Source organism: Brassica rapa, chromosome A09 (genome assembly GCF_000309985.2).
Source record: "Brassica rapa cultivar Chiifu-401-42 chromosome A09, CAAS_Brap_v3.01, whole genome shotgun sequence".
In the NCBI taxonomy this organism is placed as follows: Eukaryota; Viridiplantae; Streptophyta; class Magnoliopsida; order Brassicales; family Brassicaceae; genus Brassica; species Brassica rapa.
Genome location: NC_024803.2, coordinates 42,469,542 through 42,489,017, shown reverse-complemented (window position 1 = coordinate 42,489,017; position 19,476 = coordinate 42,469,542). Strand labels below are relative to the sequence as shown.

Here is a 19,476-nt window from a genome sequence, read left to right as displayed (position 1 = left end):
TAACTCGGATACATTTTTGTAGTCTGTACATGACTAAGGTTCCCTAGACCGATGAACGAGGCAAGTCAAACACAGATCTCTTGTTTGTCAATCAACTGAACTGATCATTACGTTCCTAATAGCACCATTAACCGAGGATGCTTAAGGGGTGCTTAGGTTTTTTTTAACTAAAAAAAAGAAAAGAGAAGAAGAAAAAATAGGAGTGCTTAATTAGGCATCACAAGCACCTGTTGCTTGCACTATTCACAGGTTTTACTGACACGTGGCGGTCCGCGATTGGTTATTTTTTATTATTTTTTTAATCAGAGAAAAAAACCAAAAAAAAAAAAAAAATAAGCACTTGAAGTAGTATGTTAGGGTTAATGGTGCTCTAAGGTATTTCACTATTTATAATTTTATTTCTTCTAATAATAAAAGGCAAAAACGTTAACCAAACAAATAAATAGCTTGGTGGGTCCACTTAAAAGTAAGTGATAAAGATTGACTACAGTCTCTGAGGACAGACCCCTCTATCAAACAGTATCAATGTCGGAATCTCCGCTCGTCCTCGTTCACCGGCCACCAGGGCTGGGCAAATAAACCGAACCCGAAAATCCGAACCGAATCCGATCCGATAAAAATGAATCCGAACCGATCCGAACCCGACATAAATACCGAATGGATCCTGTTTTTTGGTATTTTGGGTTATGGGTATTATCCGAACCGAACCCGGACCTAAATGGATATCCGATAGAACCCGAAACATTTAAAATCACAAAAAAAACTTCTACCAAATATGATCTAAATTCTTAATATGTATCCAAAATACTTTTAGATATTATTGAACTTCTAAAATAATTATCTGTTACATGAAGGTTGATGGTGGAATGTGGCGGTTGATGCCTGAAGATTTTAGATTTTGGTTTTGTTTTTATTGAATAATGTTTCTTATTTCATGAGAACTTATTTTTTGTTTTATGATTTCACTTATCTGGTTTTCTTTCTATCACTAACTATGTTTATCTTTCGCTTGATTTTGAATGATCACGTTTGATGTTTTTTTTTTATTTTTGAATCGATTTTACTTATGTTTTGGCTATTAAAATATGTACAAATCATGTATTTTAAATACGAAGAACCGATTTCATTTATATTTAAGTTACAAAATAGGTACAAATCAGGTATTTTTTAAACCGAAGAACCGACTGGGACCCGAACCCGAAAGTACAATGGGTTATACCGGTTCTTTGAAGATTTACTAACCCCGACCCGAACCCGATAGAACCCGAACCGGTCCCGAACCGAACTTTTATATAACCCAAATGGGGTTAATTTTGATAAACCCGAAAAACCGAAACCCGAATGGATAAAACCGAAACCCGATTGGGACCCCGAATGCCCATGCACCTAAACTAAACTTCATGGACGAGCTTCTAAGTCGTAACTACCGGATTCTCAACACTCACACCTCATCGGATCCGCTTCCAGTCTTCCTCTCCCGTCAAGCCTCCTCCGTCAGAGCTTTCGTCAACATCGCCCTCCTCAAGATTGACGCCGATCTCCTCTCCCACCTCCCTTCTCTCCAGCTCATCGTCTGCACCAGCGTCGGCACCAACCACGTCGATCTAGCCGAGTGTAAGCGTCGCGGCATCGCCGTCACCAACGCCGGCGAAGCCTTCTCTGAAGACGTGGCGGATTTCGCCGTCGGTTTGCTGATTAGCGTCCTCCGTCGAATTCCGGCGGCCGATCGTTACGTCCGGTCCGCGAATTGGGCGAAATCCGGAGACTTCCAGCTAGGGATCAAGGTTTGTTCGAGAAATCTCAACACTTTTCAATGATTATTGGAGAAAGACGATAACTTTCTTATCAGGAGCGGTGATGCCGTGATGCTCTGTTTTTTTGGTTGTGATGATACTCTGTTTTGTGGTTATGATTATACTCTGTTTTTTTGTTGCAGCTAAGCGGGAAGCGAGTTGGGATACTTGGACTAGGGAGCATAGGATCTCTCATTGCTAAAAGACTCGAACCTTTTGGCTGCATCATCTCTTACAACTCGACAAGTCAGAAACAGAGCATCCCATACCTTTACTACCCGGACGTTCTCTCCTTGGCAGCAAACAACGATGTCATCGTTCTCTCCTGCGCTTTGAATGATCAAACGCACCACATTGTGAATAGAGAAGTGATGGAGGCTCTTGGGAAGAACGGGGTTATCATCAATGTGGGACGAGGAGGACTGATTGATGAGAAGGAGATGGTCTTTGGACAATATTGCGCTGCTTGTTTTAGCTAACTTGAAGGCGTTTTTCTCGGACCAGCCTTTGATTTCCCCGGTTCGGTTAGACTGAGAGATCGTTCGGCTTGATCAAAAGGGCTAATAATCAAACTTTTTTTTAGTTATTGAATAATATGATTGTTGTTAAAAAAAAGAGCAATGTGATTAAAAAGGTGTACTGTTGATCATTGACTCTCTCCTATATCGGAGAGAGTCAGTTATGCTTTTGAACAATTTGGATTTTTGTAAGTAACTCGTTTAATAGTTTAACTAGGATAAGACCCGCGCCTTGCACGGGATTAAGTTATTATTTTTATTATATTTTGGAGAATGAAACAATAGTTTGGCTTCATTTGGATTACGGGTGTTCAATCCGGATATCGGGTTGGTTTCGGTTCGGTTCGGTTTTTTTCGATATTTGGTTAGTAAAATATAACTACTATTCTAAATCCATATTTACTTTGACTTTAGTCTTTCACATACTTTTGAAAGATTTCAACTGGACGACTAAATTGATTAGCCAATCTTGTTGTTTTAAATCATTAGTGTTTATATATATATATTATTTAGTTTGAATATTTATTAAATAAAAATTCATATGCGTTATATTTTATGATCATTTGTAACTTATTATAACAAAAAAATAATCTATTGATCACAAAATTTTCAGAGTGGGAATATTCAAATTTCTAATAATATATAAACGTTTTGAAAAATTCAAATATAACATATAAGAAAAAATATAAATGTTTTTATTATATATTTAATGTGACTTTTTAATATCTTTCAATAATATAAAATTTAAAAAAAAATAACTAAGATACCAAAATTGTTATCAAATATTTATTATTCATAATAATTAATTTTCATTTATACGTTAATCATATTAGGTAATTCCGTAGCTTCTAATTAAGGAAAGTGCAAAAAAAATTTTGGTAGATTATTTATCAATTCGATAGTTAGTTTAATACAAAATATAATGTAAGTCAAGATGGACCAACCTATTTTTCTAAGAATAGTATATTTTATATAGTCATTTATTAAATGAGAATTTATAATCATACAGTTCTATGATCATTCATATCATTTTATAACTGAATATTTAAATCATCGATAACAAAATTTTCAATGTGAAATCTTTAATAAGTTTATAATTTATAAATGTTTTTGAAAATTCATTGAAAGTTTTAATATTAAAATATTTATGTAATCTTATGGTATATAGTATAATCTATATATATATATATATAAATATATATGTTTTATTATTAAATGATATTTTTTACTCATATGGTTTTAAAATAATGTGTATCTTCTTATAATATTAAATAAAAGTTCATATTAATACAATTTTATGATCATTTGTAACTTATTATGACAAAAAAAATCTATTGATCACAAAATTTTCAGAGTGGGGATCTTCAAATTTCTAATAATTTATAGACGTTTTGAAAAATTCAAAATATAACATATAAAAAAATTATAAATGTTTTTATTATATATTTAATGTGATTTTTAAATATTTTTAATAATATAAAATTAAAAAAAAGAACTAAGATACAAAAATTGTTATCAAATATTTATTATTCATTATAATTAATTTTCGCATATACGTTAATCATATTAGGTAATTTCGTAGCTTTTATTTAAGGAAAGTGCAAAACATTTTTTGGTACGTTATTTATCAATTCGATAGTTAGTTTAATAAAAAGTGTAATATAAGTTAAGATGGACCAACCTATTTTTCTAGGAATAGTATATTTTGTATAGTTATTTATTAAATAAGAATTTATAATCATACGGTTCTATGATCATTCATATCGTTTTATAACAAAATATTTAAATCATCGATAACAAAATTTTCAATCTGAAATCTTTAATAAGTTTATAATTTATAAATGTTCTTGAAAATTCATTGAAAGTTTTAATATTAAAATATTTATGTAATCTTATGGTATATAGTGTTTAATATATATATATATTTATTTTATTATTAAATGATATTTTTTACTCATATGGTTTTAAAATCATGTGTATCTTCTTATAATAAAAATGTTAAACCATTGATCATTAATTTTTAACATAATAATTTTAATAGTTTTAGTCATTTATTGTCGTTTTTAAAAATTCAAAATATAACATATACGAAAAAATCTAAATTTTATTTTTATAGCTAATTTGATTGTTTAATTTATTTTAATAATATAAAATTAAACAAAAAATGGTGGAGGAGATATACATTGTTATCAAATCTTTATTATTAAACTCATTAATTGTCATATATATATTAGTCATTTATGGCAATTCCGTAGGTTTTATTTAAGGAAAGAAAATATCATATCATATCATTATATCATATAGTTTGACCAACTTATGTATCTAACAACATATAAAAATCGAATGTGGACCTACTTATTTTTCAATTGAATGTAATTGACTACCTAATTGAGTGCCACCTATGCATTGGGGCTTCTTTTAATTAATACAAAATTGAGGTTACATCTTTTCAAATGTTCCTCAATTAATATATAAGGGATTAGAACAAACTATTCTAATAGTTTAATTAATTGTATATTTAATCATATTACTCACCACTTCTCTATCAAACTCTTAAAGTCATAGCATGTAATTTCCATCATGCCTTTCGGTAAAATACTTTTTATTGAACCATAATACCAGCAATAGTTTTCACATGAGTTGGTTTAAAACTGGCAAGTTCGTATGTTGCCTCCTCCTTGACGTATATACGTTTCCAAAATTACGTAAGTATTCAAGATCACAAGCTCAAGCCTTGGACATGAAATTTGTTAATCTGTTCTCTAAATCCGATGAAATTATATAATTTGACAAGTTGACAACATTAGAACGACAATACAAAAACTAATATACATGTTTTTTTGTCGACTATATATATATCAACTGATCAATGAAAAGAAATTCATTACAATTGTGTAAATGTCGTACTATATAATATACATAGACGCACGTAGGGGATTAGATAAGGTCGGTACAAGAACCACTTAGAACCTGCTCGCACGTCAAAGTGACAAATTGTACCATATTCTAAAACTTCACTTAAACAATAATTTGACTTGCTTTCTCTAGTTCGTATTCAAAGGATCTATTGCAAATAATCAATGAAATTGAAACAAATCCCAATCAGCACGGACAAAAGTCTCCAATATAAAATGGAAAAAAGGATCATGGCCCTCACGTATTAACCACCACTATCGTTGAATAACACCTCTATATAAGTTTGTCTCTAATTCGATTACTTCATCAGCAAACAAACAAACAAAACAAAACCTAAGAAAACCCATCAAGACGAAAAAGAAACGAAAGATGGGTCTAATCTCAAGTTCTTGGAGCTTCAAGAAATTCTTCGCAATAGTTATGGTCGCCTTCGCCATCTCCGGTGAATTCGTTGCAGGATATTACAGGCCCAGCCCGTGGAGATACGCTCATGCCACTTTCTACGGCGACGAAACCGGTAGTGAAACCATGGGTACGTATGTTAGTAAAATTGTTAATTTTCATGTACATATATACAATATAATCACCAAGCTCAAAAAGATGTATTTTTAATTTTTTATAAAATATGTCTTACTCACCATTTTTTTTTGTTAACAAATATAATTTCTCAAAAGAATAAATTTCCACTCCTATAAGGCCTTCTTTGCCCGATAATTACAATACTACTTACATACAACTCATACATGCAATCAGTGACATAACAACTATGTACATATATGCAGGTGGTGCATGTGGGTACGGAAACCTGTTTAACAGCGGCTACGGCTTGGACACGGCGGCGCTGAGCACGACGTTGTTCAAAGACGGTTACGGATGCGGCCAATGTTTCCAAATAGTCTGTGTGAACTCGAAACATTGTAACTATGGACGCCCATCGACGGTGGTCACAGCCACCAACCTTTGCCCTCCTAATTGGTACCAAGACTCCAACAATGGTGGCTGGTGCAATCCTCCTAGAACTCATTTCGATATGGCTAAGCCGGCTTTCATGAAACTCGCTTACTGGAGAGCCGGTATCATCCCTGTTGCATACCGCAGGTGTATATCATTTTTAAAATTATTTGTATAAATGTTTATATTCATTCTCATAAACTATGTAACTGATATATTTTATGCGATTGATATATGTAGAGTCCCATGCAAAAGGAGTGGAGGTATGAGGTTTCAATTCCAAGGCAATTCTTACTGGCTTCTCGTCTTCGTCATGAATGTTGGAGGCGCCGGAGACATAAAAAGCATGGCCGTGAAAGGTAGCCGGACGAATTGGATAAGCATGAGCCACAACTGGGGAGCCTCTTACCAAGCTTTTTCCTCTCTCTATGGTCAGTCTCTTTCTTTCCGGGTCACTTCTTACACAACCGGTGAAACCGTCTACGCTTGGAACGTTGCTCCGGCTAACTGGAACGCCGGTATGACTTACAAGAGTGGCGCCAATTTTCGCTGAAATTATCGTTTTGACCTTGGAAACCCAAACGGGATTTCTTCTTTCTTCTCTTTTTTTTTTTTGTTTTGTTTTGTATTTGGGATGTGTACAAGTTTCGGTGGCCTTGTGTTGTTACTGGCCCGGCTTTATGTTATACATCTACATGAATGTGTAAAGTATGTATGCAATTGTGATATAACTCTTCATAGTCGGAGTCATGATGATGAAGTCAACACTACTTCTTGATCAAGGTACTTTCATTTCGTTGAATTGTGTCATGTGCATGTGATAATTTCTAACAGTAACCACATTAAGTAAGTGTGTGCAAATAATTATAAAACATTATGAACCAGAGAAACAACTTAACAATTGGCAAGTAGCAAGTTTACCCAAAAAAAACGCTAGAGTTTTTTTTAAATGATTACTTTAATCTATCACAATGAATTTCAAATTTCTATATAACTAAAGACTTAGACCGCTAAATCATCTATGTGGACAAAATACCCTTGTTTGTTTACTGTAAATTAAGAGTTTAGAAAATACTTTCTAAAATTGTAAAATGGAAGAAGACCACAAGACAAAAATGAATGAGACAAAACTTCTTCAGTTCTTCAGCTTAAGCAAAACAACAATTGGTTCATCAATCAGAGCAAGAGGAACTGGAACTCTCACACCGTCTCCTAACTCCAAATCCTAGCATTCCAAGTTCCTCATTACCTTATTAATTAATCTCTCATTTCTCAGGTTTTATACTTTATAGTAATAGCTAGACTCCTTAATATTTTGTCATCCTACTATTGATCTGCTATGTGTCTTTGCTAGCCCTTCTTGATGTTTGTAGTATTCATTTGTTTTTCTCCATCTCTTGTTATAACAAAAAAAATATTGTTTTATGTTGGGTGGGAATTATACGAAAGATTCTCGGAGGAGGTTTATTATCATGTAGTAAAGTTAATTTTTTGATTCTTAGTTTAATCGATTAGTGAAGGCGAAAATTTTTAGGTGGATACATATTTTGATATTAGAGATGAAACGGTTTACTTCATGTATAATTTGTCACAGTGAGGGACGTGATGGAGAGGTTCCAAACTGAGACCAATGGGCTTCAATGTATCTAAAATATTGCAACACATAGTTAAATATTCGTAATTCAAGTCACAAATTAAGCGGAATCTCCTCGTGCTAATTGATTCTTAATGCCTCACGCCAGTACGCCACTACATTGACATATACTCCGTGTCTGAAAGAATAGTTTAAATATAATAATAATCCTCGGTGACTGTTGCGCAAAAAAAAAAAAAAAAAAAAATCCTCGGTGACTATGCTTGTACAGCTAATTAAACATGAAATACAGATGGACTTCTTCCCTTTGGTTCTCAAAATCATAGACAAAGTCAACTAACTCTAATGATTTATCATTAAACTATAGTATTGTGGGGCTAAATAAAACTAAAGTAAATTCAATTAGTTTAGTAGTAACACGGAGTTTCTCAGACAGCGTAGCAAAGAGGAAACGAATGTCGACGACAGCTAGGTCCCCGTTTGATTCGTACGGTCAGTAAAATACCACATGGCATGCTTTAATTGGTTGTTGAGCTAACTATCGTCATAAAAGCTAGTTGGTATAGGTTTCATCTTTTTCGCCGTTGGATATGTTTCCTCTTTTTCCTCTAGACAAATCCAAAAGGTCGAATAATTTAGAGAGAAGACTATATAGCTTACGAACTATATATAAGAAGTTATTTTATTGTCAAACCTTCATTTAAAACCAAAATTTGATTCAAAACAACGGCTAAACTAGTGTAAATAACATTCATTACCTGCATTTTAGATGACTTTTGAATATTTTTGTTTCCTTTCATATACTTAACACTGAATGATCTAGTACGTGGATAAATGGCTTCTCGCGTCGCGAATGGTTAAAATTCTAGAATCGTAAAGAATGAGGTGGCAATTAGAATTAAATAAAAATGAGAGGTCTAAACTGTAATAAATAAAAATCATCTCGCTAAGTAAGAGGAAAACGTGAAGCTGGTTTCTCCCGGTAACCAGTTGACACGACATTGTTTTTGAAAGAGAGAAGAGATTGAGAGAGACTAGAGAAGACGACTAGGTCTGCTCTATTCGCTGCGAGACCTATACCTGTTACTTTCTCCTCGACGGATTCCTCTTCTGCTCTAAAAAGGGTAAAACTTTTCCATAAATTTTCAATCTTTTCGATGAATCTCCGCAAGTTTTCGTCTTTGTTGCTAAATTCGAGATGGGAATTGCATTATCACGATTCAATTCGAGGGTTTGCGTATTCAATAGGACTTTTGAGCTCGAAATCATTTTATCTGGGTCTCAATCACAAATTTGACTTATTTGTTCTGTTTTCATTCAAAGCTGAAACCTTTCCATTTTTAGTTTGCTTGGATCTGAGGTTTTAAGTCTTTAAAACTATTACAGATCAGAGGAGATTCAAAGGAGGATGTTATAGCTGAAGAGAAGGTTTGCTATAGCTGAATCACAAGTTAGGTTTTTGATCTTTTGGATATGGGAATGGACCTATCTGATAAGGAGAACACAAGCCCACCTTTATTTGAATTCTGCAACTGCTACAAAGTTGCAACCCTCACCCAAACCATTCTCAACCCGGTTAACGTCTCCAGCTTAAAAGACCGTTACGTGCTTGGGGAACAGTTAGGTCTGGGTCAGTTCGGTGTGATCAGAGTGTGTTCTGATAAGTTCACTGGCGAGAGGCTTGCTTGCAAGTCCATCTCTAAAGACAGACTTGTTACGCAGGAGGACATGAAAAGCATCAAACTCGAGATTGCCATCATGGCTAAACTAGCTGGCCACCCGAACGTTGTGGATCTAAAAGCGGTTTACGAGGAGGAGGATCACGTGCATCTTGTGATGGAGCTTTGTGCGGGAGGTGAGCTTTTCCACAAGCTTGAGAAGTATGGAAGGTATTCGGAGGTTCGTGCCAGGGTGCTGTTTAAGCATTTGATGCAAGTGGTGAAGTTTTGTCATGATAATGGTATTGTCCATAGGGACTTGAAGCCTGAGAACATTCTCATGGCTACAGTGGCTTCTTCCTCTCCTATTAAATTAGCTGATTTTGGTTTGGCGACCTATATAAAGCCAGGTAAGATAGATAACTATCTCTTTAAACTTTCATGAACGTTGTTGTGTGTTCTAAGATGTGGTTTTTGTAATGAAACAGGAGAGAAGTTAAATGGGACTGTTGGTAGTCCGTTTTATATAGCGCCCGAAGTGTTGTCAGGGGGGTATAACGAAGCTGCTGATGTATGGAGTGCAGGGGTTATTTTGTACATTCTTCTCAGTGGAGTGCCTCCCTTTTGGGGAAAGACTAAGTCAAAGATTTTTGATGCTGTCAGGGCAGCAGATTTGAGGTTTTCTGCAGAGCCGTGGGGTAATATAACTTCATACGCCAAGGATTTGATCCGCGGGATGCTTTGTGTTGATCCTTCCCAGAGGCTAACGGCTGATGGTGTTTTAGGTATGTCATCCTGATCTATCATTTCAACTTGTTGGAATATAAGGCTTGAAATGATGATTTGTCTTGCAGCTCACTCTTGGATGGAGGAGTTATCTGAGCCAGGACAAGAACAATATGGTCGAGATGGGGTTGGGTGTGAAGGGTTGGAGAGTGGTGGATGTTCTTTCTCCACAGAGTATGTTTCTCGGGAGCAAGACTATAGCTTTAGCATGGGGCAGTTAGAGGAATCGATTGATAACGATTGTAGATCATCGTTCTCCTCTTTCTTACCTGCTGATAACAACAACGTAGCGCTGCCAACCTCTGGTTTTGGTGGGTTTTCTTTTGATGGGGAACAACTTGAGTCGACACTCCCATCTATGCCAAGCTTTACCTTCTTTAGTCCGAGTCCATCGACGACACAGAACAACAACACTCATGAGACAGATGAGAAACTTCGAGGTACTTCCTCTTCTCTCACTCTTTCTGGATTGCTATGTCTAGTTATATAGACTTTGCATTAGTATTAGTATTGTTGGAAAGAGTTTGCATTAGTATTATTTTCTTTATCAGTGTTTGCAATGGAACCACAAAAATCTATTATGTGAAAGAGCTGATCAAATAATCTTGTCCCTTTTTTATAGACTCAAGTCCGAAGAGGTTACTGCCTTCACCAGATTCTTGTTCACAGCTTGAGAAGCGCGAGGAAGAAGGTGAGAGTCAGACAGAAGCAGCAGGAAAGACAGAGACGAGAAGGGAAAGGGGAAACTGGTCAAGAATGTCAGGTCTGCACAGCAAAAGAAACAGGACCATAGGAATAGGTGAGCTAGACCAGTTGGTGGTGGATGTTGCAGTCACTGAATCGATAATCCGATGGGCATCTTGCACCCATATTCCCACGGCTCCATCTCTCACATTGTCACTTGTCTGCTAGTAACAAAGAAGACTCTCATGAGCATTAATTATTCTCTCTACACATCTGGTTTTGGTCTTGTTTTGTCTTTGTTCTGTCGTAAAAATCTTTCCATGGAAACTGACCCAACTGTTAAAAAACCGGAGATGTCCGAGAAATAGGGTGTGGTTTGGATTTTAATTTAGAAAAGTTATTGCTTGTGATTAATTGAAAATGATTTTGATAAAGATCAAAAAGGATGCGTCTGCCGGGAGTCGAACCCGGGTCTATTGCTTGGAAGGCAATTATCCTAACCGTTGGACTACAGACGCTGAACGATTGGTGTGTTTGTGGTTTCATTTTTAGTCATATAACTACTAAGTACATACATGTAAAGAAGAGCACACAACAAACAAAATGAAACATGTAGGCAAAAGTTCATAAGTAAAAACTTGGTTTTCTAACACAACCTCACGTGTTTTTTTTTTTTAAATACACGGTCTTCATCATAGGTATGTTATTGGATCATTGTCAAGGTTGAAAGCCTCTTGGGTTTTAAAATACAGATTCTCGCAAGCTTTAGGTGGCGTTATCCCCTTTTCCACCATCTCTTCTTGAATATGTTTGTACTCGAGGTTGTGGATATAGGCATTTCAATAACCATTACAAATTAGGCCTATGCTTCTCTTTTGTTGTTTTTGTATATAGATTCATCAAATCATTTTATAAGATCTTCTTATACTAAACCATACAAAATTATTCCATCAAGGAATCTTGTACCTCAAACAAAGGATCTAAAATAAAACCCTTCAGAAGAGAAATCTTAACAACTCGCACACTATTGCTAGCAGACATTTTATATAGTATTTATTCAAATATAGTGTAAATAAAATGTGCGTCCCGCTTAATAACTGTAACTCCACAGTGATGTGTCTTCATAACACATCTCTTCTCCCATGTAAGCATTAGAAGTCATGCCTTCCCCTCCCATATAAGACCGCGGCGGCGACATTAACGGCTCAGACGCCAGTCTCCTCATCGTCGTCGACACTTCTTCTTCTTCCACATATCCATACACATTCCTCTCCTCCCATCCCGAACCTGAACCAGAGCCCAAATACACCTCATTGCCGTAAGAGGGCAAAACCGTGATCCCACTCTCGAACTCCGTCGGCCGGAACATCTCTGCCGCTTCCGCAGCCACTCTCCTTATGACATCTGGATCGGTTGATTCCGGCACCGGAAGCCGCCAGGCGGAGTCGGCGAAATTCAAACACGCGGATCTCCCGCGCAGAGCAAAAGCAGCCACGTCGTGTGCACGCGCCGCCATCTCCGCCGTGGGGTAAGTCCCTAGCCAGATGCGGCGTTGGTGTGTCGGCTCTCGGATTTCGCAGACCCATTTGTCACCGTTCCTACGCCGTATTCCTCTGTAAACTGGGTGACGTGTCTCCTTGAACACTATCCGTCCCGCACGCTTCTTCGGCCTCATCTCCGCCAGCATAATATCATCGTTGTTATCCATTAGAACGCTAGTTCGTCGGTAAAAAAAAAATTAACTCTCGGTTCAACTTTTACAAAGTGAAACCACTGTTAAAAAAATCGAATGATCTCACTGGGTAACTCTGAGAACAGTGGTTTGTTTAAAGATTGTTCGAATTAAAAGTCTTTTTGTTTGTTTGTCTAAGTTATGCTTTGTGTTGTTTTTTTTTTGGTTGGGAGTTATGAAGCAGAGAAGTGAAGAAGAAGAATATATATAGGCTACGGTTATGGGACTCGCATAATGCGAAATCTACGCGCGTAACACACCGTTGTTTGTATCAAGGCAGGCTTATTGCCACGTAATCATTATGAGTGTATATTATTAGCTTTAGACCATTTCTGACCCAACTCTATTTTTATATCTATATTTTTATCTAAAATAAAGAATTTTGATTAAATCATCTTTAATCCACCTCTATTTTTATCTTTGTATTTTCTTCTAAAATATAAAATCTTTATTATAAAAATGAGTTTGCTCTAATGTATACTTTTATAATAGAATTTCTTTATTTATAGAGAAAAAATATATAGATGTGTTATTTTCACCTTTAAATAGAGAGGCAAAAAGTAATATTCTTCTATATTTTTTCTAAAATAGAGAAACTCTATTATAGAGTCATACATTAGAGTAAATATATCTCTATAACAAAGATCTCTATTTTAGAGGAAAATATAGACACATACATTGAAAATGATCTTATAAAAGTGGATTTACTTTAGTGTATACTTTTATAATAAAGTTTTTTTTATTTATAGAGAAAAATATAAAAATGTGTTATTTTCATCTCTAAATATAGAGACAAAAGTAACATTTTCTATTTTTCTTCTAAAATAAAGAAACTCTATTATAGAGTTATAGATCAGAACAAATCTACTTTTATAATAGAAATTTCTATTTTAGAGAAAAATGTAGAGCCTTCCATTGAAGATGATCTTTAGTCTGAGCTTGACCCCATTATATTAAATAACCAGAATGGTCCGGGACCCTCTTTGTTACCTAATTGGACGTTTTAGTAAAATGAAGAATTAATTATACAAGGTTTGTCCCCCATCATAGTGCTAATTGTTTATTGATTATTGATGTTTGAACAAGAGTACAAGACTGAGTGAAAATTTCTTATTATTATAATCTGGAAGTTGGGTCCAGCCGGCTCCTACGTTGGACAACAAATATCTTAATTGAAAAAGATATTTTTCTTTGCGGATATACAACACGTGACTGGTTTCCATATTGAGTAAACTATATGTAACACGTGGGATTTCCGTGGGAACTATTTCTTAGTACTACTATGTTTTAATTATACGCATAATTCATGTGTCCATTGATTTCACCCTTTATTTTATCATTCAAAATACTTCAAGATATGTAGATTTCATGTAATGTAGAGAATAAACGGATTTGCTTATGGTATCTTTATCTTTTCTCTAATCCATATTGTCGTGTTGTCATAGATATCTCTGTAGTGACTAACGAAGAATTTATAGTAACCGTAAATAAATGGGAGACTCGATCTATGTTCTATGACATAGACCTACATAGAGAATTTTCACTATCCGAAATTCCACATTAGACCATTAATACTCTACATATGTGTATCAGTATATACATTATAGCTAGTTAATTTTTTCCTATAAACTGAAATTGCTAGTTGCAGTCTTCTACTCTCCATCATCACTTAATTTTACACCATTTTCGCGATTGCATCTTGAAAACTTTCATCTAATTTATACAACATCTTATGTGAATTTAGTATATTTTTAATTTTTGAACAGTTTTATTAGATTTTTTTATATAAATTAGTACAATAAGAATGCAGGTCAATGCAATGCATTTACTGTACTCACTCAAAACTTGTATGCAAGTAATAAACGATTGTGACGGGTGTGATGAGGATGATGTTAGATTTGTTAATACTTAATAGTAATAATAACTATTTATACACAAAATTGCGAAATAAATATGTAAACAAGATACTATAGTCTATATATAAAGTGTTCAGACAAGAAAACATGTCGGCCAATAAAGAATTAAGGTTTCGTGCTGTCTCGTGAGTGTCACATGCGCGTAACCTTCGTCTCTCTTTTTAATTATTTTTCTCTCCCTATTCAAATTTGCCTTAAGCAATATTTAGGTGAACATGTTTAGTATGCAATTATAGCCAATCATTTGTAAATCACGTGTGTATTACTAATATTTTACCGAATTCATTACAATTAAACATGTTTCTGGATTACTGCTTTATAAGATATCAAACAGTATTACTATGAGATCGTCTGGACGAGGCAGCCTCTCCGCTGACGGGGAAATCCATACATCTTCGAGAAGATTTTCAACTGCTCTTAAAATTTATAGGATGGATTATTCAACGTCAATTTCAACATTTTTTTCATGCTTTCGAAAATGGTCCCTAGAATTACAAATGAAGGTTTTCTATGGATTTTTTTCCTCTTAGCCACTTCTAACTTTCGTTATATTTCTTAAAACCCATAGCCAGGTCCAGCCCGTTATCTTCTAATATCTAAAGTCTAAACTATCAAGTTACCTGTAGTAAACCGATTGGTACACTGTTCTAACCGCTTAAATTCGGTTCGATTTGTGAATGAACCGAATCCGAAATTGGAATCAAATAAAAACCCTAATTTGATTTTAATTCTATTCACAGTTGTTTGTTATTTTTCATTACTCCTCGCTCCTCGACTTGTCGCGCCGTTCTCGTTTACAGATTCTCTGTGTTCAAAAGTAAGTTTATTAGTTTTGGTTTTCGATTACATTCCATGATTAAGAAGCTGGTGTTAATTTTATTCCTCTGTGTTTAGGTTTTCACGTGATTGACAATGAAGGAAGTTAGTAAGTTTGAACCGAGCTCTAGTAAGATTGTTTTTGACGACAGTGAAGATGATGACGATGAGCAGTCGTTATCCTCTATGTCTTCTTCAGATGAGGTCTGTCGGAATCTCTTACAGTATTGCTTTGTTTGTTGAGTTTATAAATTTTGAATTTTTTTTTTCTTTTTAATTGAAAATTAGGAAGAAGAAGAAGAAGAGAAAGGGAAAGAGTTGACGTTGGAGGAGATTCATAGACTGCGTGCTGATGGGTCTCGTCCTCGTCCTGCTGTTCCCGTGAAGCCATCGTTCTCTCAAGTGAAGAAGAACACTGGTCGTGCTTCAGACAAGAACATAACGTTCTCTGAAGCGAAGAAACCTGCTCGTGCAAACAAGAACAGGTAACTTACTTACTGTTTGGTCTCTCTTGTTATCTTTCAGTTTGTTTGATTGTCTTTTAATCTTTGTTTGTTTCGTTCGTGATGAAATAGACCAATGGAGTTAAGTTCTAAAAGACCAGTGAGTCGTTATAGAGAGGTTATTCAAGCTCCGAAGAAGGTACTTGTAATAAGTTCTGAGTATTGAGAAACTGTTTCTTTGAATCTTCTCCTCAAGAGTTTCTTTACTTGCATTCAGGTGGTTCGTGATCCTCGTTTTGACTCATTGGCTGGGAACGTTGATCCTGAGGGGTATCTTTCTCTCTCTTGTGAAGCATGAAAGTAGTTTTATAGGTTGATCATTGTTCTTGTTTGAGGTGAAGCTAAGTTTTGTGTTATCTTTTGTAGGTTCAGGAAGAGATACAGTTTCTTTTTCGAGGAGAAACTTCCTGTTGAAAGAGAGGTATTTTGATTGATTGATGACGCTAAATGCTGATATTAAAAGTTTTTCCAATTTCTCACAAAGCCTTTTGTTCTGTGAACAGGAACTGAGAAAGAAGCTAAAGAAAACAAAGAATCCAGAAGACGTCGAAGAACTCAAGGACCAGTTAACTTATGTTGTAAGTGGTCCTTTGTTTTTTTTGCCCCTCCTCTTGTCCAGCTGCTGGTTAATATCTAATCGTATGTTTCTTTGGCTGTGCAATACCTCAGGAGAAGTTGTTGAAGTATGATCCCTCAACAAACAGCAAAGGAAAGTCAATACTGACAGAGCACAAAAAGAAAGAAAGAGAAGCTGCAAAGATGGGCAAAAAGCCTTACTATCTCAAACAATGTATGTTCCTAGTTTTCTACTCCAAAACTCCCGAGTTTGCGTTGAAAACATGTAGCAGCTTCGAGTTTTAACTTACATCTTACATCTTATGCAGCTGAGATCCGAAAGCAAGAACTCATCGAGAAGTACAACAGTCTCAAGGTATGTAAATCAGTTTTGGTCCAAAGTTTTGAAACTTTATAATCACTGAATCACTTTTTGATGTACAATCCAGGAATCTGGGAAGCTTTCATCGTTTCTTGACAAACGGAGGAAGAAGAACGCAACGAAGGATCATAGGTACATGCCCTATCGTCGAGCCGATGCCTGAGTGCAATAGAGAGAGGGACAGTATTGCTTTCAGACTTTTTTTTTACGTTTGGTTCATGAAGGGCTTTGTGATGAGAATTCAAATCCAAATGTAGCTTTACCTTTTTTTTTGTTTGCTTAATTGAAAGCCATATCACGTACTGATGTTACTTAGACTTTGTTGTGGTTCTCTCCAGACATGAAACAACCACATACTAGTTAGAGTAATAATCAATATATTAGAAAAAAATCCGAGTATAAGTATCATTTTAGGATGAACGTATAGATCTTAAAATTTTATACGTTTTCTCTATCATATCTTTCAACCTCAAACATACTAATATTAGGAACTAGGGTCGGTCCGCGCTACGCGCGGGATGTGATATTTTTTTCTTGTTTAAAATATATTTTTCAAAGTTTTTTTGTTTGTATTTGGATTATTGATTTAATAAATGTTCTTAGTTTATTAAAAAAAATTTGTCCATGATAAGTTGATTAACTTATCGATGTTGGACTAAATGAGGGAATAATTTATTCTCGTGTGAGTGAGTTCAAAAGATGGTAAGATTAATGAAATTTATAAAAAAAAAGTGGTTACCTTAATTTGTTAATATTTAGTGTATTCGTTTATGTTTTAATGTATTGTTTAAATTTGAGAAGCATTATGAATTAGCATATTAATAGGAATGGGTAGGTCTGCGAGTATGTCCTAGTTGTTGAACTTTTTGAGATTAGTAGTCGTATTTACCAGACTTATTATAATATTTAAACTTGCATAATAATTATGTCGTCATGTATCTTTTTAAAATATTAAGTTTTTTTTGTAATATTTTTGTTGTCTGATTTAGTTTTAAAATAATATAAATTTTAAAGATTAAAATGATAAATAGAAAAATACTTAATGTGATATGTAATTAATTGCAAAGACCAAAATGCAAATAAAAATAAAACTTAAATTTGAAGTTTTGAGTAGTTCACTCTACAAAACTCTAAATTTGAAATTTTGAAAAAAACAATTTGGCGAGTAAGAAATTATATATTTGAAGTTATAGAGATTTTTTCGAGATACTCTTATATAGTTTATTTGCTTACGTTCAGGTTTGTATTACGATTAAGTTGTGTTTTGGCTTTTGGTTTAAGTTTTGTGATGGATTTGTGTGCCTATGAATAGGCTTGGGACGGATCTGGATATCCGTAAAATCTGGGGTATCCAGATCTGGATCCGTGTATTTAGTATCCGGATCTGGATTTGTGGTTTACGGATATCCGGATTTCGTATATCCGTCTTGATATTTTATTATCCGCGGATATCCGGATCCGTAAAAATAATTAAAAATATTTTTTTTAAATACTAATTTTTAATATAATACATAGATAAAATATTTATAAATATATTTATATATGTCTATAATATTGTAAAAACTAAAATATAATATTATAAAATTAATTCATGTATAATATTAATATATCAAATATAAATATTAATAAAATTTAAAAATTTAATGTGTTTTAAAAATACGGATCCGGATCCGGATTTTCGGACCTAAAAATTAAGATATCCGGATTCGGATTCGGTTTGGACGAATCCAAAATTTTACTATCCAGATTCGGATCCGGGTACCCCGGATATCCTATTTCGGAGCGGATCCCGGATCGAATCCAATCCGGATCTCGGATAATAAATCCCATGCCTGCCTATGAACACATTTTTAAGAAGTAGATATGTTGTATTATTTTTTGGATCACATCTTTAAAACTGGGATCGTAATTGGAAAAAGCTAAAATAATGTTTTGAATTTTTTTATTTAAAAAAATATAAAGGTATACAAAGACCATGCGATTACATATGTTGCTCAAATAATGAAAACGAATTCAGTCGTTTGTTTATATTTTGGCATGAGTCCCACCGGGCTTCCAAGTAATATTCAAAGTTATTGTCTGTTTGGTTGTCATTGTTTTCTATACCTCTGATATGATGTGTTCTTCACAGTGTTCTTGATGAAAAATTCAGACAACTACTAATGACAAAAAGGTTTGTGTATTTCCATGATTTTCTACGTTTGTTATATTTTATTTTAACTATATTCTTATTGTCTTCTAATTCCTTTCTATTTTGTTGAATCATGTTTTCTGTCAACGTCAGTGTTCAATATTCTTGTATTGCAGGTTTACTTTGCTGGTGTAGGACGCTTGGACTCTTATATGTATGTGCCTTTTAACTTTGATAACGCTTTTCACATATTTTGGAATTCTATTTTATGTTTTAACGGATGTAAATCCTCTTCTTTTTTTAATCAAAAACAGGTCTAAATCTCTAGATCAAAAATAACATGTTAACCGTCCCATATGTAGTTAATCATTTCAACTAAGAATAGAGTTTCCCATCGAACTAAAAGTAAGAATTATAATTTTTCGTTAATTACAAAATTGGATGTGGTCACTTTCATAATCATAGAAGAAATCATCATTCTCTTCTTCTACACGTCTATTTTATCACCATGGAAGGCGTCTGCTGCAACAACCAGCGATCT

General features: G+C 34.5%; 5 protein-coding genes and 1 non-coding gene across 7 annotated transcripts; 4 read left to right on the top strand and 2 right to left on the bottom strand.

Annotated features, from left to right (window-relative positions):
* Window positions 1–280: 280 nt before the first annotated feature.
* LOC103843120 (glyoxylate/hydroxypyruvate reductase HPR3-like) lies at window positions 281–2,507 on the top strand. 2 transcript variants are annotated; one of them, XM_033279571.1, is made up of 3 exons: window positions 281–559; window positions 1,384–1,784; window positions 1,937–2,507. In XM_033279571.1, the coding sequence occupies exons 1-3, from the start codon at window positions 526–528 to the stop codon at window positions 2,270–2,272; spliced, it is 771 nt and encodes a 256-aa protein (XP_033135462.1). In that variant the 5' UTR covers window positions 281–525; the 3' UTR covers window positions 2,273–2,507. The 2 variants fall into 2 exon arrangements, with proteins under 2 accessions (XP_033135462.1, XP_009118073.1); XM_009119825.3 differs by having other exon boundaries at window positions 281–562; window positions 1,387–1,784.
* Window positions 2,508–5,588: 3,081 nt separating this feature from the next.
* On the top strand, window positions 5,589–7,064 carry LOC103843118 (expansin-A7-like). The gene is made up of 3 exons (XM_009119824.3): window positions 5,589–5,759; window positions 6,010–6,325; window positions 6,419–7,064. The coding sequence occupies exons 1-3, from the start codon at window positions 5,597–5,599 to the stop codon at window positions 6,729–6,731; spliced, it is 792 nt and encodes a 263-aa protein (XP_009118072.1). The 5' UTR covers window positions 5,589–5,596; the 3' UTR covers window positions 6,732–7,064.
* Window positions 7,065–8,228: 1,164 nt separating this feature from the next.
* LOC103843117 (calcium-dependent protein kinase 26) lies at window positions 8,229–11,314 on the top strand. The gene is made up of 5 exons (XM_009119823.3): window positions 8,229–8,896; window positions 9,159–9,840; window positions 9,919–10,215; window positions 10,285–10,656; window positions 10,839–11,314. The coding sequence occupies exons 2-5, from the start codon at window positions 9,246–9,248 to the stop codon at window positions 11,126–11,128; spliced, it is 1,554 nt and encodes a 517-aa protein (XP_009118071.1). The 5' UTR covers window positions 8,229–8,896; window positions 9,159–9,245; the 3' UTR covers window positions 11,129–11,314.
* Window positions 11,315–11,346: 32 nt separating this feature from the next.
* TRNAG-UCC lies at window positions 11,347–11,418 on the bottom strand. Its single transcript has one exon. It is a non-coding gene; the product is annotated as a tRNA-Gly (tRNA).
* A 373-nt stretch (window positions 11,419–11,791) lies between these two features.
* LOC103843116 (dehydration-responsive element-binding protein 1F) lies at window positions 11,792–14,765 on the bottom strand. The gene has a single exon (XM_009119822.3). It carries the CDS (start codon window positions 12,606–12,608, stop codon window positions 11,991–11,993), a length of 618 nt encoding a protein of 205 aa, XP_009118070.1. The 5' UTR covers window positions 12,609–14,765; the 3' UTR covers window positions 11,792–11,990.
* Window positions 14,766–15,195: 430 nt separating this feature from the next.
* Window positions 15,196–17,121, top strand: LOC103843114 (ribosomal RNA processing protein 36 homolog). Its single transcript, XM_009119821.3, has 10 exons — window positions 15,196–15,365; window positions 15,443–15,568; window positions 15,653–15,849; window positions 15,940–16,006; window positions 16,085–16,137; window positions 16,234–16,288; window positions 16,371–16,445; window positions 16,537–16,657; window positions 16,752–16,798; window positions 16,872–17,121. Exons 2-10 carry the CDS (start codon window positions 15,461–15,463, stop codon window positions 16,965–16,967), a joined length of 819 nt encoding a protein of 272 aa, XP_009118069.1. The 5' UTR covers window positions 15,196–15,365; window positions 15,443–15,460; the 3' UTR covers window positions 16,968–17,121.
* Window positions 17,122–19,476: the final 2,355 nt, after the last annotated feature.